This window comes from Coptis chinensis, chromosome 3, assembly GCF_015680905.1.
Source record: "Coptis chinensis isolate HL-2020 chromosome 3, ASM1568090v1, whole genome shotgun sequence".
Classification (NCBI taxonomy): Eukaryota; Viridiplantae; Streptophyta; class Magnoliopsida; order Ranunculales; family Ranunculaceae; genus Coptis; species Coptis chinensis.
This window is the reverse complement of record NC_141458.1, coordinates 24,600,892-24,625,195: the sequence shown is the minus strand read 5'-3', so window position 1 is coordinate 24,625,195 and position 24,304 is coordinate 24,600,892. Positions and strand designations below refer to the sequence as shown.

Genomic DNA, 24,304 nt, shown 5'->3' with positions numbered 1-24,304 from the left:
GTTGCTTGTGGGTCGGCATGTCCCTCCTTACTTCCTTGCTCCACTTGCTTTCAATCCGTAAACCTCCGTTGGAGATGCTTCCTTATTCCTAACATAGCCCACCTGCACCATCACCCAGCAGTTCGAAGAGTTGGCCATCCATCTGGAATACTTATTTATGAGACTGAAGAACCACTAAAGAACAATAAGTGAACAAACAAACAAACAAAAAAAGGTGTAGTAAATTTCATCTACAGTACTTGAAACCTCTTAGATGCACATTGATCCTCTAAAGTCTCCATGTGTAAAGAATTCATTAGCAACAAAGAAAAATGGACAGACACAGAGAGACAAAATTAACAATAATATTAAAACATTAACTACGTATGTAAGGTGATAAGCAACACGAAATGATAAGCAGAGGAAATCATATAAAACAGAAACAGATATCTCTACAAAAAGTGATAGGCAACCCGAAATGGCATCTGCTTACAGGAAGTATTCAAAGTACTGATCCTATACCCACGACATTCAACCTGACAATATATCAAGCCACACCAGGCATTTCAGAAACCAAATGTAGAATGCAGGCTTCAAACCACTGACAATATATTGGACATGTAATAGGTTTATACGCAGAAAACAAACAATGAGATCCATCGCAGTTACAAATTGCAATGCCTAGTAACGAAATTGGGATGAAAACTCACTGGAAAACAGACTTGTATGCATTGTACTTTAGCTAAGGTAAGTAGTACAAACACATCCTTTCGATTGGTAATATAATTAACTATAAAGCTTACTTCGAAAACTGAAACACCACTTACTTGGATACATTATTTACTGTGACCTGCATGTATGTCGATGTGAAAGCGAACTTTCTGCTTCTCTGCAAAGGCAAAACAAAACACAAATAAATACAAAGTTTCATTCAGTTGGCCTGGGTCAGCTTATTGCCCTTTAAGGACACATAATTAACATGTATAACCGGTCCTAGTTACTCAAGGAGGCTTTGTGCATGCCCTGATACGAACTTGTTTAATTATTAAAAAGGTAACCAAGCTTGAAGAATTAGACTAGTTGAATCAACATCCAAGGAATTAAAAGTCAGGAAAAAAATGAGGTATACTTACCAGTTTGGAACTCTTAACACAAAAGGGAAGTGAATGGGGCAATGCTACGCAATTCAACATTAGATTATTGGGTCAGCATAAATTTCATTGTTTTGGAATTCAACATGTGCATTCCACGTCACACACTTATTCCTTGGATGGCTGTTCAAGCTGCACTAGGGTAGGCGTAGGTGTGCTACTCTGCAGGTCAGAAAAAGAAAGATTCACGACTTTAAAAGAAATGAGAATAAGAGAAGTGTGTGTATGTCGGCGTTTACGTGTGCAAGTGTGTTGGTGTAGGTCAGCAAACAAACTAACACAAAGTAGTCTTAATAAGGATGAGATATGATAACAGATAAAATTAGGCGAAGGATTGGACCTTGTATAGCTGAGAGAGCTGCTCCTGAACCACTTCATTTAATTGGCATGATGCCTTGAAGAATAGAAGAGGCCTCCAAACAAATCCCTAAGATTTATATCAACCAACATAGCAAGAGATGCTTCTCCTTCCTGGAGAAAGTTTATAAACCTAACTGAAAATTTTGAGTTTATGCATCCAGAGTTACATAAGTCTAACACAACCACATTACCAAGTGAATGGTTCTTGAGTGCATAAATCAATATGTAAAATGGAGTACTTTAAACTTACCTTTCGCATATTACACCGATAAGGAACAAAACAAGAATTGACTGCATCAAAAAAGTCATGGCAACTCTTGTGAGGTAAAATAATAAGGAAAAGATGACAGAAAGGGCCACCTAATTAGTATTACATTTTAAGACAGTCAAGAAATAGAATTTAAAAGCAGACACTAGTCAAATCTTTTACTTCATAGGATATAGTCTTCTGTCATTACTCGTGGTTTCTTCTCTTTGTGCCAATTACCAACAACACAACCGCCACAACACCAACCAAAAGAAACAAAAAAAATGCAATTAAGATATGAAATATGTCAGGAAAATACTCATTGTATCAATTGCAGTTAGAGTAAGATACCATTAAATATGAGACAACGATAATACACAAATAATATCAACAGTCCATTGCTTCCCAACATTTTTTCTTCACTCTAAAACCTAAGAAATAAACCGATAGTAAAAGGGTATGCTTTCATTGTTGAAATTTTTCCAAACGAAGGATGCCCAGATTCACAAATTCACAAATCCAGGGAGCATAAAGTAAAAGGCACGGTCGAGTAAACAAGTGTATCAACGATCACCCAATTGTTTTTTTTAGTTCCTGACTAGGTGAATGATATCTACCAAAAAAAAACTGGAAGGTAACTACAAGTCCAACTTTAAAAATGGATGTGCTAAACTACAGTGCATTATGTACCAAAGAGCACTTACTTGACTGCGCTAAATGATCTTTCTCATTTAGGTTCTTTAAAGTCGAGAAATAGAGAACCGAACAAGAGAAGAAGCAGACCTTCAAGTTCACACTGCATCTCATTGGTAAAACCATTAAAACTAATCTTAGTAGCAAAAGATAAAATTCAATACAAACAAAAATAAAAGATGTACCTTTGAGTTTTTTCGAAAGCTCAAATCAGAAATCAAAATTGGGATTTTGAGTTCAATCAAGAGATGAGATGTAGACAGGGAAAAATACCCAATTGCTTTGTGACTTGTGAGATAACCTGAAAGATCAGTTAATGGGGTCGGGAGAGACTGATGAGTTGCCTCGAAAAATTCTATCTCCAAAAAATTCAAAGTTCCATTCTCAGATTTTGGACGTTTTGCCTTAGAGAGAGAGATGGTGGTGGCTGTTTAGGGAAAGAGAGAAAATAGAGAAATAGAAGCGGACCTATTTTAGTTTTTGGGAATTTCAGTTGTAGTGGGCTGAAATTTTGGGCTAAAGTCCGATAAAGGCCTGCCATTTATAGCAGTAACCAGAAAACACAATTGATTTTATTGCATTTTCCGTATAAACGCAATTGTTAGTGTTTCAATTACAAACATACCATAGCACTAGATGGATAAACGCTATCCTCTAAAATGCATAATGTTTTTTTGTAAGTGCTATTAAATGAACGCTATCTTATTGCATTTTTGTAGTAGTGAAGGCCTCTTTTGGGCATAAAAATATAACTGGTCATTTATGGCACATTCAATGAATACATTGGGGTCATTCCCGTCACATTCAAGGAATACCTATCATAATACTAACAGGTCATTCATGGCACATTCAATTTATACCTTGGGTCATTTCCGCCACATTCAAGGAATACCCATCATAACACTAACAGGTTATTCATGGCACATTCAATGAATACCTTAGGTCATTCCCATCACATTCAAGGAATACCCCATCATAACACTAACAGGTCATTCATGGCACATTCAATGAATATTATACCTTAGGTTATTCCCGCTACATTCAAGGAATACCCATCATAACACTAACAGGTCATTCATGGCACATTCAATGAATACCTTAGGCCATTCTCGCCACATTCAAGGAATCCAGACTTACATTCCCGTACACTCAAGGAATCCAGCCCACCCGCAAGGCGAATGTGTTAGTTCCTCTTTAAAGCGGCTTTTCACATGACATCATTAGTCATAAACATTTCATTTCATTTCTTTTCATCAAAGAGGTATGGAGAGATTTAAAGATGTGGGCGACACATTAAATTTTCACAAGACTTTTTACAACACTTGTTAACACCTAAGAGTTATCATTTATTATAATATTTTCATCATAAAATAAACATCTTCTCACACAGTAGAATCATTAATAAAGATTCTAAACACAATAGCCAATCACCTCACCTCATTATCAATTATATAAATCATAGATATCAAAAGGTTCAATCAGAAATAACACATTAGTTAAATGTCTCGTGAATGCATTTTAAACAACCACAATCACGTACACAATTAATTAAGTACTAACATTGTACACATATAGTTATCACCATAACTAATAACTTATATATAATATAGTATAGTGGCTGTACTTTTGCTTAAAGCTGCCTACGTATCCAAATCTTTTAAGATTTGAATCAAGCCTTCGTAGTTCTTATCAGCCACATAGTCAAAATCAAAGTCCATCACTGCCAATATATATAATTGCATAAAACCACGTCAAATCTTTATTAGATAATGACAAATATGTTTATACAAGTTTAGAAAACATCCTATTATTGGATTTGTCCACAAAGTTCAATATATCAACAGTTCGAAAAGTCAACCATTCAAAAAGTCAACAGTCAACAGTCAAAGGGTCAACTGTCAACAGTGAAAAGATTATTTCCCAAAATTAGTTAATCCAAAACTCATCCCATAACCCATTAACTAAACAGTGAACTCATAAGTCCTAAACTGACTTGGCTAGCCTGACCTGGTTCAATAACTTAAGTCTTAACCCAGCACATAAACAAATTAAGCCCAACTAGAAATAGTTTTTATAAACCGATCCAACCCTCACAACTCTAAGCCCACAACCCAGAAACTAAGACCCAAGACCCAACTAAAAGAAACTAAAGCCCATCCCACTTAAAATGAAGGCTTGCCCAAGAAACCAAAGCTAAAATTTTCGGCCCAAGCCCAACTAAAAAGACTTTAGAGCCTGGTCCAATTAAGAGGTCGTCTTCTACCTCCTTCTTCCTCCTCAACAACCAACATTACCACCGAATCAACCACCACCAATCTCACTCCCCACCACACCAAAACAATTCAGTTTTGATCCCCCTAAAAAACCCAACTCATTGCCACCTTCAAAACCCAATTCCATCATTTTCAAAAAAATCGACCTCGATTAACACTCGTAGGAGCTTCAACAACACTTATTCAAACCACCAAACACCACCGAAACAGTTCGGTTTTGTTCACCAACAAAAACCCCACCCTATGATACAATAAAAACTCGATTCCCCTCGCTTACCCAAAATCGAGTTTGACTTCGTCAACAACCCTCTCAGAGCTTCAACAATACCAAACTCATAACACTCAACATATCCAACTCAACCAACAACCAATTCAACAACCCATATATAATCCAAACATTTCAATAGCTCACACAAATCAATACATATACAATTAACCATTTTTAACAATTACAATTAGACAGGATGATATTCGACAAGCTAATCGACATCCACAATATATAATTAAACAATAATCAAAATCAATTAATATTTGACCGGATCGACAGTATGTATTCCAATTTCGACATGTATGTAAAATAAGCACAAAACGAGCAGAAAAATTTATGAGCAGTGATAGAAGTTTGTAAAATTTTTAAATATTTAAATAGACTATTAGTAACGAAAAATCTATGAGTTCAATGAAAAGATAAAAATATCTACTCACCGATTATACGCTCTATCAGTATCTCCAACAAGAAGCCTCCTTTTCCTCTCTAAGTAAAACTCTCCTTTTCCTCTGAGTAAAACTCTCTCTGTATTAAAACTCTCTGTGTAAATTATTCTATATGTTTTTTTTTAAACCCCAATAAAAAATGGGGTTTATTCTCTTTACCCCATCTCTTTCTAATATTTATCTCTTTTTATTTTATCTATTATTATTATTATTTATTGTATTAATAAATATATAAAAAAAACGGGGTGTTATATTAGCCATGGTTCATTTTGCAATCTTGCATATACATATGTACACTCTTTCGATGCATTTGATGACCCTATTTTGAGTTTTTGACTAGCCCAGTGATCTTAGTTGAGTTGATTATTCAGTTTTGGCATACGTTACAGGAGTCCATTTTTGCTGCAATTTCGGTGAGGCTTAGTTTGCTTCCAGCCCAATGGAAACATAACACGTGTCCATCTAACTAAACAAAAAATACTTTAAAAATTGGAACCGTTCCTAGTTGTTTTTCTTCCTATTATGCCCTCTCCTTCCCTTTTGCCTCTGCAATTCAATAGTCCATAGACCCACCTCTTTCTTTGGGCGCATCAATGGGTGGAATTAAAGGGCATACTCAATCCAGACTTGCATCTGTTGTCCACTAATTAGGCTTAGATTCTTGTAATTGCCACCAGTACGATCGAGATAGTACTTTGCAGGAGCAGATATGGCTGACCTTAAGTTATTTAGATCAATACCAACATGGTTATCATTTATGTCACCAAACTCTTTGTTAACGATAGTATCAAGCTCCACAGCAACAACATGATTGGATGGATCCCCATTACTGGTGTAATTGAAAAGGCCGAGATATTGGGTTGGTAGAGCTCCTGGTAGGCTTCTTGATGGTGCAATAACAAAGCAAATACCGGGACCACTTAAATCACTATATTTGGGGACAATTGCAAACACAAAAGTAGTAGAGAAGGAAAGAGTGCTACCATTTGATGACAGGTTCTTGAACTGAAATGGTTTCGGATGGAAGGCATGACTTGTCACTGTCAGTTGGGTGATGTTGGTTAAAGGCCGCTCCCTGTGATCCCCGCTTGGCCGTCAAGGCTCAAATTAGCATTTTTGAAGCCGTTGTAAATAAAACCATGTTCTTCTAAGGCAGTTGCAACGCTACCGGCTAAGAAAAACAACCAAACGAACCTAGGAAACATGTTTGAATGTCAAGTCCTCTTACAGCATTGTGAGCCCCTTTTACGAGAAAAATTTCACTCGACGACGATGAGCGAAAAGTCTCCAGCACATCTCCATCAGAGTACTCTCTCTATCACATCTCCACCTATGAGTACTCTTCAATTATTGATTAACTATAGTTAATAAAAATCTAATCAATTCCAAGATTTATTCCATTCTCTCCAAATCAGTTTTTTTTTTCGCTCACATCCATTTTTATTTCTTTCTGCAAAATGAAAAATCACAAATAAAATTGTTACTTTCCTTCCTCTGTATTGAAAAAGATAATAAATTCCAATATGTAGTCTGTTACTTTACAGTGCGTTGTTACGGTGACAATGACCACCAATGAAGAGGATGGAGCCATTATATGTAATTTATGAATCTTCCAGAAAAACCGAAGTTTCTACGTGAACTCTATAGGAGAGATCAAGGGCATAATAGGAAGAAAAACAACTAGGAACGGTTCCAATTTTTAAAGTATTTTTTGTTTAGTTAGATGGACACGTGTTATGTTTCCATTGGGCTGGAAGCAAACTAAGCCTCACCGAAATTGCAGCAAAAATGGACTCTACGTTACAGTGTGACAATTTCATCTTACCCACGTGAACTTATTTGTCCCGTTTGAGGGCTTTGTGACTCTCTGGCTCTGTGCTGTCTCGGGTGAATACTAGGGACAGTCCCATCAAAAAATGAGTTGGGCCTCCTCTTCCCAAAATTTGACCTGCACCTGATTCTGAAGCTTCTATTTTACAGATGGACGTGGTTGAGCTGGGCCATGTTCGGTCTGGGTAGGATATTCGTATTTCGTAAACCAAGTCTGGGGCGGCCTATATAGGGTCATAGTGACAGCACCTTGAAGTAGTAGTCGGTACTCATTTTCGTTAAATCCACGCGTATTTTAGATCTTTGCATATATATATATATATAATTAAGAAATTTGAATCTTGGATTGATGTCATAATTCATAACAATTTTTACACCAAACTAGTCAAACACGTTTAAAACATTTGTAAAACATAGTTTAATAGGTTAGTAGGGAGGAGTTCTAGATACATATTTTATCTTAACACGTAAACAAATTCAAAATCGTTATGCCATTTATAAGTTTTGGATTAGACTAAATTTTTGTAGATACGACTTTCTAACTATTCTAAACATTGTCACAAATAATCTAAAAAATAAAAAATTTCTTAATTTGTTAAATATAGTATCCAAAATGGTGAAAATGAAGGGTCTATAATTAGCCAAATTTTATAAATTGTTAACTACATTTGACAAGTTTTTTTTTTTTTTTTTTTTATTATTTGTGACAATATTTAAAATAGTTGGGAGATCACATCTACAAAAAAATTAGCCTAATCCAAAACTTATAAATAGTGTTAAGATAAAATACCCCACCCTAACTAGTATTATCCCCACTAGATGAGCCAATTAGAATCTCCTGCTAGATGGGAAATTAAGAACACCCCCCTACACACAAAAATACTAGTTTAATTGATCAATAGCAATAAGTGTCCACAAACGGTAGTATTTCCCAGAATTTCAAATTTTCAGATCCCATTAGTTTTAGGCAAAGAGGCGTTTGAATGTTCTTTAAGGCCTGACTTTAGAGAGGGTGTAGTGTTTTTACTTGACAATGTCGAAAGCTCAAAATTCATACGACTTTCATTGAGAAGAATGGATCTTCTCGGCAGTCTGTTAGCACAAATCCACAGCGCCTAACTTTAAGTTGTCCTACACAAAAAGTACCCTTCCTTCAGTTTCGAATTCTCAACCCGTAAATTTTTTTAATATAATTATAATTCATAATTAAACAAATATATTCATTTTACCACCTGCGCATAGGGGAGTGAGATGGCAAAACTTGTCTACTGATGTGGCATTTTTCGTGATGAGGTTTAGACTTCAAAGATCGAAAATGTGCAAAAACCAAAAACGATTATAACATGAGTCTTATAACATATGATTTGAATATGAACTTGTCAACATCATCACAACAGCAGCCTTGTAGTGTAATTAAAACTTGGTCAGCAAGTTTCATACATATCATCACCACTGTCCACTCTAAGGTCTTGAGCCATTGGATTAAGGTCCTTGACGTGAGCACTTTTAATCCAAAGGTGAAAAACCCTTATAGTTAAGTTTTTTTTAATAGCAGTACAAAACTTTTAAGTATCTGGATACCATTTTCCACAATTTCCTTTTGTATAGTCGCAAAAGTTAACACGGTCCTTTATTATGTCACGCTTTTATCTATAAACTTTTAACTCCTAAGCAACTTCCTTAAGAACCTTAAAACCGTGTAGCTTCTCTATGACCTTTTCCTTTACCCTCACATATCCTTGTCCCTATAAAACCAAAACTCCACGCTCTCAACAAAACATCAATTCATTTGCATTCATTTCAGACATTTTTTGTTCTAATTAAGCATGGGGTTACTGGATGACTGGGTTTCGTTAAGCCGCCTAAAGAGAGCAGTAAAGAAAGTAAGATTCATTCTAAACTTCAACATAAATAGATGGCGCCTCTCTTCAATCATTGGTTCGACTAGTCGGCGTAGATTGAGTTTTAATGATCGACAAGGTTTACATAGTTTTATTGACGATATGGTAGGACGTGATGAAGAATCAAGTTCTATTTCATCTCAAAGGGAGCTGCAAAGGACAATGAGCTATCCTTCGGAGGATAATGAAGATATCGATAATAGAGCAGAGAAGTTTATATCTAATTTTTATCGACAACTTCAGATTGAAAGACAGATTTCACTCGAGCTTCGATATTGTAGAGGGAATAGTATGGATAGTACGCGTTCTGATTAATATGAAGATGGTTTTTAATTGGTATCTTCATTTTGTTTGTGATTATGAAGGTGATTGATGTGGACATATCACACTGAAATTGCAGCTGTGTATGGTGATGGAGGCCTGTGTTTTAGAATAGATCTCCATGGAAATAAGGCATCTTCTCATTTTTTGTTGTTGATTTTTTATTTTTCCTTCTTTTGTTTATATTGATAGATCGTTAATGTAAGCCCATTGTAGATATTCTTTGGAGTTTGTTAATTATTACATGGTTCTGGTGAGAATTATATTAGAGAATGTTAAAGGTGCTTTGTATTATATTGGTGTTCATCAAATAATAATTGGGATTAGTCAAGCACAAGCGGCGGCCTAATCTTTGTAATACGCTCCAATTTTCTATATTTTGGCACAAGGCCATTTCCTCCAAATTCTGCAATTTTACAAGAAGCTAGTGAGTAAAAAAAAACATCATTGGTCTATCCCGGCGACCAGGCCTATGGCTGCAAATTAATTAGGTACGTTGGTTGAGTCGGTGAGACTTATGTAAGTATCAAACACAACACGCCAGTACAGAACCCAAGTTTAAATTAATCAAATGCGAGAAATCAGATTGGTTCGAGGCTTTAAGGCCAACATCAGCCTGTTGCCTGTGCTTAAAAGGAAAGTGCCTACTTCACAATCCACACCCGTCTAAGTCACAACTATTTGACATGTTTTCTGACACATTGATTAATTTCATAGCACATGGAAAATACATGTGTTCTAAAGAATGATTGGTTTTGTAGCAAATAGATCTTACGCGCACTCCAGTGAAGGTGGACTGGTATGGAAAAGATAAGAAACGGCGGTTGACACTTTTGAGATGTCTGTTTCATGTTTCACTACTACACAATGCACAGTTCAATGCCTCCCCCCTCCCGAGCCAACTGAGACACCGGTCAATTTCATGGCTTTGCCTGTTTCATGTTTGGTACTACACACTGCACAGTTCAAACGCTTTCAGTGAATCGCCCATGGAGTAATTGAGTTTCGCGTGTGTCCGTCAGATGAGTGGATGGGGTGCCATAGTATAATTGTCTCCTCACCGTGCAGGTGTTTTGAAATTAAGCCCATCATTTCATTTGTTACCAAGAAAGAAAACTAAAAATACTAAATCTTCAATGCGCATCAGATGTACCAAAAAGGTATAAAACCAAATGAAAATAATGAAGCCCATAATGTAGATGCAGTCCAATCTAATCTTACGGTTACAAATGCATGTGTCAAAGTTCAGTTTGATGGGCTTCAATACAACGAAACATTGGCTTTTCAAACACGTTTCAAACTGAAATTATTTCGTTGGTCTCAGGCTAAGTCCAATGGTTTGGTCTGGTGCGCCATCTTAGTAAACTACAGTAGAACTAGCCATGCAGCCCGACCTGTGACCGGGCCTGTTATTCTTAAACCCATCATGTCTGGGCCTATATTTAAGGGAAGCACTTGGAAGTTTAACATATCCATATCCAATAAGTAATCCATATCCATATCTATTAACTAATACATATCCATATCCATATTTAATAACTAATACATATCAATTAACGAATCCATTGTTTTTTAGAATTTGTTTTTTTTATCCCATGCGTACATTTGAAATAATGAAATAATGCGTAGCTTTGTTTTTTTGTTTTAGCATAACACATGAAAGGACAATTTTAATTTATATTAAATTAGAGAGCAGGCCAAATTCAGGATTAGTTTGGTAAGAAGGCAAGTAATTATTTTTCAAATAGGGACTATTTTAAAAACTTTGCTGATGTGGCTCACTATGAGCATCTTGGGAGAAACGGATATTAATATAGGTAGGATAGTATTTAGCGTTTAGGGTGTTCGCTAGTGCAATAGGCCTACAAGAGAAAAACTAAATTTCGGAAATTGCTAGCCGCCACTCTTAAAGGTGTATGCCAAAGTTATTTTTCTTTACTTCCCATTTTGCTCTTTTTCATACCTCTCTCGGTTTCCTAGCTGCCATTTGCTGGTGTGCAACCCAAATATATTTTACCCGGCATGTCATCATTCCGCTAAAACTTGCGTTGTATATACGGAAATTAATATTGATAGCATTGACAGATTGGTGTTTTGACGCACTATTATGTTTAGAGTATCTTTAGATTGAATTTTTTTATTGAAGGATTTGTGACCCATAGTGTTGATACAATCTTTCCTCATTGAAAATCACAACAAGAAGGTAAAAGTAGAAATTTTCTATCAATTCCAACGCACCAACCATAATGTAATCTCTACATCTTCAGGATTGGTTTTCTACCCTTCACATTTTTCATCTTCAACCCTTACCCACCATTGTTTTAATTAAACCACCACCACCCAAAAAATAAAATATACTACAAGAAAATAGATTTTATCCCGCGGTCCCGTCACAGGACCGTGGGCTTTTTGTGCATTGAAAATGGTCTACCCAGTCATGAATGTGGGAAAGGTCTACCAATAGCGACAATTTTTGCGTCAACTATTGCTGTCGGTATAGCCACGGCAGAAACCGTTAGATACTCTATGGCAAAAGGTCACTTTTCCCTACGGTGCTGGTCTGTAAGAAAAAATCATGTTGGTCTGTGGCATTTGCTGTTTTTGCTACGGCTATATAGACCGTGGTAGTCATTTAAAAAAAAATGATATTTCAATTATTAGATATTTTCACCTGGAATCCACAATAACCACCAATCACCTAACAAATAACCATCCTACACCTAATTAATTATCCTGAAAGATATATAAAAAAAAGCTCGCAAAGCCAAAGATTGAATTAACCAAGATCTCGAAAACAAGCATGCTAAGTATATAAAAGTTAATCATCCATGCATGCAAGTTAATGCTAAACACCACCTATAATTTTTTATACAAACACGAACCATGAAAATCAAAGAAACAAATACATATATGGGGGTTACACCTTTCGGCAAAGTGCTTCACCATTTCCAACCCTGTATTAGGAAGGTCTGAAGCAAATCATATAGTGCATCAAACTTGAAAATTGTAATATCCATAGCATAGGGAGCAAACCATAAGTACTAGATCTCGGTGGTACTATTTCTTCATATTGTAAGTCACGCGAATGCAAGCCATTGAATTCCAACCAGTGAATTTTGTTGGCCCTTCCTAGCCAAAAAATCAAAGTGGGTGCTAATCTTAAAAACTAAATATAAGTTAAAGTGTGATACAAACTCGCACCTGAAATATGATACTAGTGCCTCATCCCAACTCTTAGCAGTTCCATCCTTTAACCATTTTTTTTTTTGTTGAATTAGGTAACCTGCATGCCGAATGTGAACAAGGGCAATACTAAAGGGTCAACAAATAGGATATACACCAGTAATACAGTGAAACTCTCACCTTGCCACATACACACCATGCCCTTCTTCCGGAAGAAAACCAAGTGCTCGCACTGCTGGGTGAGGATCTTGAACAATACATCCACACCAATTAACCATTCTTGTTGTGCCATTGCCATCTCTAACATCAGTTCCCACAACAAGTTCAATTTCTTGTCCCTGCCAGATCTCACACAAATAAATTCATGATATTTTCGAGTTTTACTTTCTTAACCCAGTTTCAAGTAGCGTGAAAAATTTGTGATGGAGTTAAAGACCAAAAAGAGAAGTGTGTTATAAGGAAGAACGAACACAAAAGAGCCTACCTACCAGAAAATTGTCATAGTAAGTTCCCCTGCACTCTCTTCAGACATATCCAACTCCTGGCAAGCTCGTTCTATATCACGGAAGCATGTAATAGGCTCTTTCTTGATCACCAGGATCATATCACCCTGTTCTAGTAGGTGTTCAGCTTTCGATCCAGCCAAACAACCTTTGACCCGTAAAACCTGACGTCTTACTGGATCTTTCTTGACAAGAGCCTACATGAAAAGCCATTAAAGATCAAATGACACCTTTCTGAAGTCCGACTGATAAAACAAGATGTGAATCATCCACTACCTAAACACCACTTTGTAATTTTATAGACATCATAGCAACAACAATATTGTAATTGATCAAAACAACAATAACCACAAAAGTGCAAGTAAGATAACACCGAAATACTATCTCATTCCACACAGTAACCACTCAAAAGCAGGACCTGTATGAATTGGCTGGCTGAACAGGGAGCATACTGGCTTACTTGTACTTTTTTATTCAGCAGATAAACCGAATAAATCAGATTTCTTGGTAAAACTGACTAAAGTTGAAAAATACTCAGCTACTTGAACAGCTTTAAGCAATAAGCTTAAGCTGCCTGAGCTTCATCTGTATTTAACACTTGTGAATTACCAATTACAAAAATAAACTTAAAAAATATGACTTCTTGACAACAAAACTCTCAGCTATCGGAAGGCGATGTTTAAGGAATGAATTACTAGAGGGTAGTTCCATTTTAAGCCAAGATCCAACACCCAGTGCCAAGATCTGGTTTACCAAAAACACTGATTTATCTCAGAACCTGATTGTTCTAGCTGCCTGAACTATGAGCATATTGGCTTCCATGTACTTTTTCTCCCACATATGAACCAATAAAGGTGAAAAACGTTGCGAAATATGTATGGATTCTAAAGGAAAAGGAAACAGTTAGAAGATGAAAAGATACTTGAACCTAATCATCGCTCAGTCCAAAACTTCTGGCCTTTGAAAGCAGTGTCGGATAAAGTTCAACTTCCAATATTCTAACAAGAGGCATTGGCATTTTGATTCCATTTACCAGCAGTCTAGTTCCCTTACAACAAGAAATTATCTTGTTGAGGACTTTGCTAATTGAATATACTGGAAGCCCTCTTACAAATTGATGATCCTCAGATGTACTACCACCGTATTTTAGCTGCAATCGGGTATGTTAGCCCTTCCAATCAATAAGTATCACAAAGAAACAAGTAGCACTAAACAAACCTGAGTCGAAAAGCTTCCCCAAATTGCTTGAACCCTTCCACGGTCATCAGTTAGCACACCGGAGAATGTACTACCGAAATCTGGAACAAAAAGAAAATAAGAACAATTTGAAACTAATCATAGAACAGAAAAACATAAAGTGTAACTACCGTAGTAAATCAACCACCTAGATAAATCCAAGACATGGAAATATAAGTACCTGTATCAAGTTCAATAACTTCCATAGTTCCATGTTTGTTGCTCTACAGCGTGGGCAGTCAGCGGAACCAATGTTCAAAGAAGCACAGGGATTAGTTATAGTGGATTTTCTAGATGTAGCCTGCAGACTTCTACTTAAACCCACAAGATAGATTGAATCTCCTCATCTCAAAGCAGGTTATGTCATCCCGAAAGATTTACAGACACATTAAGACACAGAGCAGTAGATATGGTTCATAGAATCATTTCATTTTAAATAATCACAACAGAGACATCCTAGTCTTACTCTTTCCAGGGAACTTAACTAAGATGCACATTTGGAAAAGGTAGTCATCGATTTAAGTGTTCTCACCACTATCTCACTTGCTATCACAGCCAACTGAAACAACTACACTGGTTGGAAAAAAAATTGGAATGACAATATTGATCTTTCTCGACAGTCATGTCAAGCCAGAACAATTGGAGCAAGCAATTTGTCAAGCACCGAGTTTGGCTCATAAACTAAGTTGCCTAATAAAAAAGACACACGCTAGACCCTTACAGAAAAGTAACAGCAACATAAATCTGCAACCAGAGAGGCATATGATATTACCAGGGAGAAGTTCTGCGGCGCGGACAACAGAGGCACCAGCAGGTCCTAGAGCAGAAGGATCATATGCCACAAGAGCATAGTTGTGAACAGGGTGAAGAAAAACCAGCTATAGAAGAAATCTCAGTCATAACTCCAGATAGAGGTCTTAGATGCATATCTAGCAACAGGTCAGCACTTTTACCTCCCCAGGAATTTCAATTGGGTATGCAGCAAATGAAAGCATGACATCAGAAACAGATACATCAACTGTATTCTTGTCAACAACAACCAAACCCATGTCTCCAGAAAATTAAAATTGAAAAATGTTGTCAAATAAATCCCTAGAAAAAAAAATCGGTGCTTGAAATAATTTTTTTGATTTCATTACCATTTTGAGATGTGAGAAGTAGAAAAAGGAAAAAAAAAAAACAGATAAAAAGGTAAGTGGCCAATTGTGGGGGGAGAAGCCTAACCGACGAGTATTTGTGTTTTTGTTTTGTTAAGTTAAAACAACTGATGGGGGAAGCAACAATGGTGAGTGACTGAGTGGTATACTCGTCCAATTTTACTTGTCCTAAACCCACGGTCAAAAGCGTTGATGTGAATCTACAGCCAAAAAAAAAAAAAACGCACCCGACGGTTTTTCTCGTGGCTGCCACCGACGGGCTAAGAAATAGGTAAATCATGGGTAAAAGCATTTAAGTAGGCCTACTCGTTGGCGGATCAGCAAGGATTCATAACCGTAGCAAAAAATATCGAGCACCCGTAGCAAAAGTCTATCTTCTTGTAGTATAATACTAAAAAATATACTATAAAAGAAGTCATCTTGTTGATATTCAGACTGCAATAATAAGATTTAGATTATGTGCGATATATCATTACGAAGCTTATCGAATCAACTTTTCAACGCAATTCACGGTGTTTCGTTTGGAATTTTCTAGAGAGAGATACTTCAATTTTCGTCAAGCCTGTCAGATTTTAACAAAATTCGAATTTTGAAAAAACAAATGTATGAAAATTTATCAGTTAAATCCACAACAACTTTATGCTCGAATTTGTGTCATTCAAACAAAAATATGTGAGCTACAAGACGATATTGATTTTGAGTTTTATAAATCTCCTCATCATGATTACTATAATCGTTTATGGTATCAACAAGACTATTCTGATTGTTATTACAAGTTGTCTCGATTACAAACTGTTCATAGAAAATATTCTAATTAAAACACTTTAAGATTATAAATTTCGTCGTCAAAAGAATATTAGATAACAACAATTTTACGCACAAAAAGTTGCTGAAGAACATATATATGCTCACTAGATTACTGAAGAGAATTATCGTCGTTTAATTTGCAAAGAGAAAAAGAAGAAAATTATTGTAGATTGCAACAATTAAGAAAAATAAAGAAGTCGACAAGAGAGCAAAGACAATAGCTTTCGGACATGAGTAAAATAGTGATATCTGAAAGTCAAGCTTCTGTTACTAAGAAGTAATCTCCATCTCCACTAACATGTGAAAAAACATTTTCTGTATCCACTCTTGAAGTTTGTGATTCTATAGTGCCTTCTACTCCTTAGAAAGATAAAGTTCAAGATTTTCCAATTGTTCTAGTATCAAATCAAATTGTGGAGATCATGAATGAACAAATTGTAGATATTTATTGTGAGGAGGAGAAAAATATTCAAGAGAATGTTAATGTTGCTAAAGTCTTAGGAGATCGATGATGTTAATTTGTATGAGATAATACCACTTGTTACTAAAGAAGTTGTCAATGTTTCTAATCTTGAGCAAAAACTCGAGGATAAGATAATTGTTGAAAAGGAGGAAAATATGGTATATCATAGTGTTGGAAATGTGAATGAATTTGTGTCCTCATGGGTTTGAACCCATGACCTTTTGTATCTACTACACTCTAATGTGGGGGGCTTTAGTCCCACATTGGTTACTAAACTTAAGACTCTTAAGTTTATATTGGTTGTGTCCTTATGGAGGGATAGTGTAGAGATATAAGGAGGTGCTCAAGCACAAGCAAGGCCTCCTTGGTTTGGGGGCCTCCTTGGTTTGGGGGCTCTCGGGGAGGTGTGGAGCTCCAGAAAAACCCACCCAATTGGGGCGTGGGTGCAGTACTTGGGCTTGCCGCGTTTTTGGTCTTCTTTCCAAAACTGAAACTCAGAAGGGGTGCAAATCCACCCTTTGGGCGAGTCAAACAATAAAGGCAATAGCCTTGGGGCTTTTTTTATTAACTAAGGTACACAACATTATTTTCGATTAAAAACTGGTCCGAGTATGCGAGAGTTATGGTGAGTGGTGACCGGGTCGGGTGACATCCATTTGTTGTATCTGGGAGGCGACGACGCTTGAGGCTGGCAGCTACCATACCGGCGGCGTTTTTCGTCTTAAGGAAATTGTGCCGAGCACAATCCTCAGTGATAAGTTTTACTTCCTTTCTTATTACTGTTTTTCGATACTAGATTCATACACATAGTTTTTCAAAGAAATTTATTTGTGGAGACCCATACTTGAAGTTTTGTGAAAAATTGATTGATGTTCGTGTTTGCCTCAAGAATTATATGTTGGATTGTCAAAAGAAAATAGGGAAGAATCAAGTTATTATTTCTACTTCGCTTTGCTCCAATCGAATAATTGTCATTCCTATGCATAACTCAAGGGCGAGTTATTTAAAAGAAATTAAAGGATAATGATGTAGAACATAAAGCCTATGTTTATTGTCTAATTGTTTTTAGTAAATCAAAGTTTACTAAAAATAAGTTATTTTCGTTTTTATTCTTTAAGCATAATATTGAAATGTCTAGAAGTCTAGTTTGTGAGCTATAATAGTCTTAGAATGATACTATTATGATATAGATAGATTAGGAAAATGTTTCTTAGTGTTTTAGTAGGTTCTAAAATGATTTGATAGAGTTCTCTATATAAAGAGTTTCATGACTGAAAATTATAATAAACATTTCAATATTATTAATAAACTTATGTTTCAATTTATCTCTTTAATGTTCTATTGATGAACTTTTAATATCGCTTCAGCTATATCACCCCCACTACCCATTGCTCCGACCACCAGACTCTCTGATCAAGAAAATTATATCTATTATCCACACAACATTATTCATTTGAAATTAAAGTAAGAACATTAAAGCATAGAATCAAATTAAGGTTCCTACCAATTTGAGATGTAATTCATCCAAAACAAGATCCAATATATTTGACCCAACACCAATAACTAACAACTCTCAATTTAGAGTGAGTTTTAAATCTCATATAACTACTAAGAGTATACACCACACCTTGTTTCAATTTTGGAATAAGCCATGGATGGGGCATGCATAGATATTTGCGAGTGGTGGTAGTGGCAGTGGCTATGTGGAGATGGACAAAAAGGGGTTGAAAGGGAGAAGAAAAAAACAAAAGAAAAGTGGTGGTGGCGGTGATGCTACTGTTGGATGGTGGACAGTGGTGCTTGATGGAAGAGAAGACACTTTGAGTTTAAATAAGTTGTCAAATAAGTTTTAAAATTTATGAAATTTTACAAGTAATTGATCATTATTTTCTGTCTTTGGTTGGGTTAGGATGGTCATACCCCTTTAAAAGTATGACGCTAGCAACTCTCTTAATTGGGGTTTTAAAGGAGTCCTGTATTGGGCGCCACCAGAATTGGATTGGGCAGCCTCCAGTCCAAGCCCAAATCGCAAAGCCCAACAAAAAGCCCATGTACACCCCCCACCTAATCGCGAAACCGGAAAAACTTGTTGTAACCGGTCATCTCTCTTGCGATTTCTAACCCAAAACCCTCGACAAAATCCCTCTTGTGATCCTTCAATCCAACAAAGCATTGTGATCAAATTAGCTTCAATCCCTCTCGTGAGTTGCTGGGCGTGTTGGTTATCAAGTTCTTCAACTTCTCTGTCTTCAATAAGCTTCAAGTAAGTCACCTTAATTAAGTTCTTCAATCACCTTAATTCAATCAGCTTGCTAGTTTGTGTGGATGTGTTGTGTTTCCTTGGTCAAATAGTTACTGATGTTACTTTTTTTACTCTTGAATTTTCTTTCCCATTTTTTCCGATTATTACCTTTTGTACGCCTGATTTTTTATTTTTTATTTTTTTTTAAATTTCTTCCTATTTGTGTTGAAGGTAATAGCTAAATGACAGTATGGTAGGTTAAAGAATCACAGTATAATTGGTTTGTTCGTATGTTACTCAGATGAGTTAGTAAAGCATATTTTATGATACAGAGCAAGAGCCTATTGACTAATTGTTCTCTTATAATCTGTAATGGACTTAGGAATATAAAGTAGAGAACCCTCTCTTGGTTAGATCAGTCACGGTTCACCCAAGTGTTGTATACCCAGAGGCTAGGGATGGAATTTAAGTGTGGGCTTGTATTGATCCATTTCATCATTGGTTAGATTTAAGGTCGCTTTCATGTTTTGAAATATTCAATACAGGTCGAGTCGTTGAAGGTTATTGTAGCAACAATTCAAAAGGTGATGACCTCAGGTCGTTCACATCACCTTAATGTTTGAGTGTTATGTACAGTCTGAGTTTTGATGCGGTCCATGATGCTAGCTATAGAAAGCATTAGGTAGTAGTGTAGCACCCTTAGTTTTATCTCTCTTTCTATTCGTCACTGACTATTTCACTCGTTGCTATGTTTGTGTTGTTGTGTTTCACTCAGTTCTGCCTATTCACTTTCATTTTGCTGAGTAGTTTTTAACCTGCATGATTTGTGTAGGTGCTTTCTCTTTTGAGGTTTTACATTCTTCGCTATACTTTCTTTATATCACTTTCTTGTCCCACTTCATTTACAGTATTTATAATTGCTGCATGATTGTTGTACGTAATAATAACGAAAACAGTCAACTATCAAGTTATTATTTACTTTTCAACAGATAATGTAAATCTCTGACTTGTCTAAAATTCTAACTACTCAATATAAAAAAAGAACCATGGCTGTGAATCAGAAACAGTGGGAGAAGTTGAGGTAGCAGGTTTATCAATCCAGAGGGTATTCTCAACTCGTTTGATAATAGGACTCTTTAGAATATGATGCTCCAGTGCTTCAAATAGAATATATATATATATATTTTTGCAAGCCATTGTGGTAGGGTAATCATATAGTTATGAGTGTTTATTTTGGTACATGTAACTTTGTTTTTTTGATAAATGTCATGTTGCAAACAGTAATAAGGACATGTAGAACGCATGGTGGGGGATGATTTGCTTTCTCTACACTTGTATCATTTGCTTTCTCTACACTTATTTATTTATTCATTTTTCTTGGTTTGTTATTTTTATGGTTTTTGTGTTCTCACAAGTTTTCATTGCTTTCTGTTTCATTGATTCCTTGTTAATTGCTTCCTGTTTCATTGATTCCTTGTTTATACCTCGGAAATTGGCCAAAATTTTGAAGTTTGAAGATATCAACCTTTTCCCTTTAAACTTCCCTTTGTACTTGGATCTCGCATTTAGAGTAGAAAAAGCTTGATTAACTTTAGTTGTTAGTCTTTTGTCTTTGATACTTTTCTGTTGTCCCAAGACTCTAACTTTTATTCGATATTGTTATTAAAACTATTGTTTTATTATTATTACCCTTTGCAGGTTATAAAATTCTCTGTGCACACACACGGCTCAACCGAGTGTGTTGGACTTTCTCAAAGACTTTCACAAAGGTACTTTAGATATCGAGTTATGTGCTTTTTCGATACCACGACTACTATCTATACTTAGTATCCGGAGAAAAATATGCAATGTTCCTTTTAGTTTATAGTGAATATCTTACTATAAGAAGGGGTGAGTTCTCACTTCTCTCCATGTATACGGACCATATCTAAATGACGTGGTCTACATCTAGCTTAAGATTTAGAATCTAGATTCAAAAACTTTTAGTTCTACTAGTACCGGTACCCGTTTTTATGTAAAGTTTAGGATCATGAAAAGAATTTGGATAGATTCAAAAACTTTTAGTTCTACTAGTACCAGGTACTAAGAAAAAGAGCTGTAAGATCATGAAGAGAACTTAAGAAAAAGAGCTGTAAGATATATTTTGTTGCCATGTAGAGCCAACAAAATATAGTCTACATCTTTAGGGCCTTGTTTGAAAATTAAAAAATGAGTTGCTTTACATCTTGTTGCTAAACTTTCATAGTGCTCATCTTTCATACCTAGTATTTTCCTTTTGGGCCTGATGTTATAAGAGAAGATACTTTTACCATTTTATGATTAGTGTTTCTGTACATTCATTTACTCACCTTTCATCTCGCTTATGTTCTTGAGTCTTGACTAATGAGTAATGACCTTGATCACATGCAACTTTTACAGTACTTGCTTAAGGTCCGGATCTGGGGAACAAACTGAAGCGGTAAAGCATTATAGGTGAGAAGCTCTTTCTTTGGTTATCAAACTTCTTGAATGTACAATCAAGGTGGTTTTTTGGGTGGTTTCCCCTATGCTTGACGAGGGGACGAGTCAAGTTCATTTTGTTGTAGAGAGTCCAGTTATTTTGTTGTAATACTTGATGTACATAAATGACGGTTCATCTGAAACTTGATCTTGTATATATATATACATTTTCACCGCCGTAAAAATTAGGTTATATGTACATATGGTTGTTCGATCTCACATGTCAGTAAAGAATCAGTTGTTCGATCAATGTATTCCTAATATTTACTCTTTGACATCTGTTAATAGTTTCTTGTAACTTGTAGTGGTTGTCCTTTCTTAACACTGTTAATATTGTTAACAAGTTACAAGACATATAACCATGGCGTTTTGAAAGAACAAAAACTTTACTTTTGGAAGTCTATCTTTTCCTTCTACTTGCGTCCACCTATTATGCGGCTAGAAATTGTATTGTGGGTTGAATATTTTATAGGGTGTTATGTACATATGGTTGTTGGAAGGATGTCATTATTGATTTCTAGGTTATGACAGTTTAAGTATCACTAAATGTTGACTAAACAAAGGAAACTCTGCCCAAAATTCGATAGAATTTGGATAGTGTAACGCCTCATTCTATTTCTTCATATATACTTGGAGTTATCATAACAAGCTTATAAGTATATTAGTTTTACGACTGGGATGATCTCTTTTTTCTAGTGGTTTTCTTTGTACATTGTTTATTTAAATATGGTTTACTAATACTTGTTTTATTTTTCTTTGTAGCGATGGGTCATCGATCAAAGAATGTGAAGAATGTAGCGAAAACTACATTCAAGGGTGTTAAGAAATTGTTTGGTGGCGGTTCCTCTAGTGGTGACGCACTTGGAAGAAAAAGACAAAGGGCAGACGGCTTAACGACATCAGTGCGTAGAGGGGACCATTTGGAAAAAGAGATTTCTGAGGTTGATTCGTCTAGTGAAGATAGTGTAGATAGTATAGATAGTGATACTAATGTAGGTTTAGATGTAAATATGGACAAATGGAAGAGTATAGTAGAAGAGGAGAGTGAGGAGAGTGAGGAGAGTGAGGAGGAGGGTGAGGAGAGGGATGAGGAGGAGGATGAGCAGGATGATGATGTTGAAGAATATGTGGTAGAAGACGTACCACCAGTGGAAGAAGCACCTCTGATATTGGATTTCGTAAGAAAATCCAATGATGATTTGGAGTTTCAAAGAGGTGTGTATGGAGGAGGCCCGTATGAGTCAGAGTTGTTGTATGACTATGCGGTGCATGTCGCTCGCGATGTTTGGGAGAGAAGGGTAATATTTTGTTTTTCTTGTGTACTTTGATTTTATTTTACAAAATCTTTTGTTTCGTTCATATATATCTAATCGTGCTTTCGGTTGTTTTGGTGAGGATCGCGGAGCGTTGAAGTGTGTTTCACACTTAGCAAAGTTATCCCAATGGGATTTCAAAAATGAATGTGAAAGGTCTCCGAGATTTGCCGTGCAGTTGAGAAGGACTGGGTTGTTTGATCTCGTGGAAGGTTATCACGAGCATATGGATCCACCATTGATCTCTGCGTTTGTGGAGAGATGGCATCCGGAGACCAACACCTTCCATATGCCAGTTGGGGAGATGACTGTGACTTTGGACGATGTTGTCCAAATCTGTGGAGTCACAGTTAGAGGAAGAGCGGTGCAAGGGGACAGTGAGTTGAACTTACAACAATCGATAAATCTCCTACATCTTGGTCTGGGGCTCCCTATTGATTTGATTAGGGCGGAGATGGAATCTAGCAGGTTCACTTCAAAAGTAAGGCTAGAATTCATCTGGAAGCATTTTGCGAACAAGGTTCATGATAGCCCTATATGTGACGTTGCTGGGAAGGTGGTGGAGAAGGCCCCGAGTTTCCATGATGTTCAACGGACTGTTAGAGCTTTTATCCTGTTTTTCATTGGATGTGCCGTTTTTACTGACAAGTCTGGGACTGGGTGCCTATATGTTATCTGAGGCCGTTGTTGAAATTCAGTGAGATAGAAGAGTATGCATGGGGTTAAAGACAATTTTGGTTTTTTTGTATAGAGGTCTCGGGGGTTGCCACATGTGCGAAGGTGAAAAGGGGTTACGGGCTATATGACTCTTCTACGTAAAACTTGAGTATTTTAGAGTTTATTTTTTAATGTTAATTTTATTATTCTATCAATATGTTAACTATTTGTGTATATCTAGGCGTGGATCTATGAGTATTTTCCGGTATTCATGAGTCCCAAACTTCAACTATATCTCGTCTCGACGGCGTACTCATAGACACATCATATCCCGCTCCACACTATTACGATACAACGTATGCATTGCAGTTTTATCGAGCGATAATTGATGATTTGAATGAGTTCAATGTAAGTATTAAATTCAATGTATGTAAGTATTTAAGTTTGTTTATATTTTTTTTTAGTAATTGATCATTAGAGTTGTTAATGACACATTTGATTTTGTTTCAGGTTGTTTGGCATCCATACAAAAATAGCAGAGATACAAACCCGATCGATGACATTGCATTTTTTGAGGGATTGCTATGTTTTTTTAACATTGTCGAGCTTTACGCTGTTGCAAGGGTGGTGCGTCAGTTGGGTCACGTACAACTTGTACCTAAAGATCCTCCAATACCAAATTGGAGAACAAGAACTGTGGCAGGACGCGGGTATGAGGTGAGCTGGACCAATATTGGGCCACTTTACTGGGAGTCGTGGTAGAATCACATGATCC

The 24,304-nt window shown here is 36.3% G+C and overlaps 1 protein-coding gene and 2 pseudogenes across 2 annotated transcripts; 1 reads left to right on the top strand and 2 right to left on the bottom strand.

Annotated features, from left to right (window-relative positions):
• Positions 1 to 5,762: 5,762 nt before the first annotated feature.
• LOC147508777 (L-type lectin-domain containing receptor kinase SIT1 pseudogene) lies at positions 5,763 to 7,223 on the bottom strand (annotated as a pseudogene).
• A 1,747-nt stretch (positions 7,224 to 8,970) lies between these two features.
• LOC147508776 (cotton fiber protein) lies at positions 8,971 to 9,763 on the top strand. The gene has a single exon (XM_086601160.1). The coding sequence runs from the start codon at positions 9,074 to 9,076 to the stop codon at positions 9,461 to 9,463; it is 390 nt and encodes a 129-aa protein (XP_086457286.1). The 5' UTR covers positions 8,971 to 9,073; the 3' UTR covers positions 9,464 to 9,763.
• A 2,494-nt stretch (positions 9,764 to 12,257) lies between these two features.
• Positions 12,258 to 15,440, bottom strand: LOC147508775 (protease Do-like 7; annotated as a pseudogene). The gene is made up of 9 exons (XR_015215928.1): positions 15,345 to 15,440; positions 15,164 to 15,269; positions 14,573 to 14,733; positions 14,374 to 14,453; positions 14,078 to 14,305; positions 13,137 to 13,352; positions 12,833 to 12,990; positions 12,671 to 12,781; positions 12,258 to 12,598 (listed from the first exon to the last, which is right to left on the bottom strand). The product of XR_015215928.1 is annotated as a protease Do-like 7 (transcript).
• Between the last annotated feature and the right edge of the window lie 8,864 nt (positions 15,441 to 24,304).

Coding starts and splice junctions, on each gene's coding strand:
- LOC147508776 (XM_086601160.1), top strand. CDS start 9,074: ATGGGGTTACTGGATGACTGGGTTTCGTTAAGCCGCCTAAAGAGAGCA.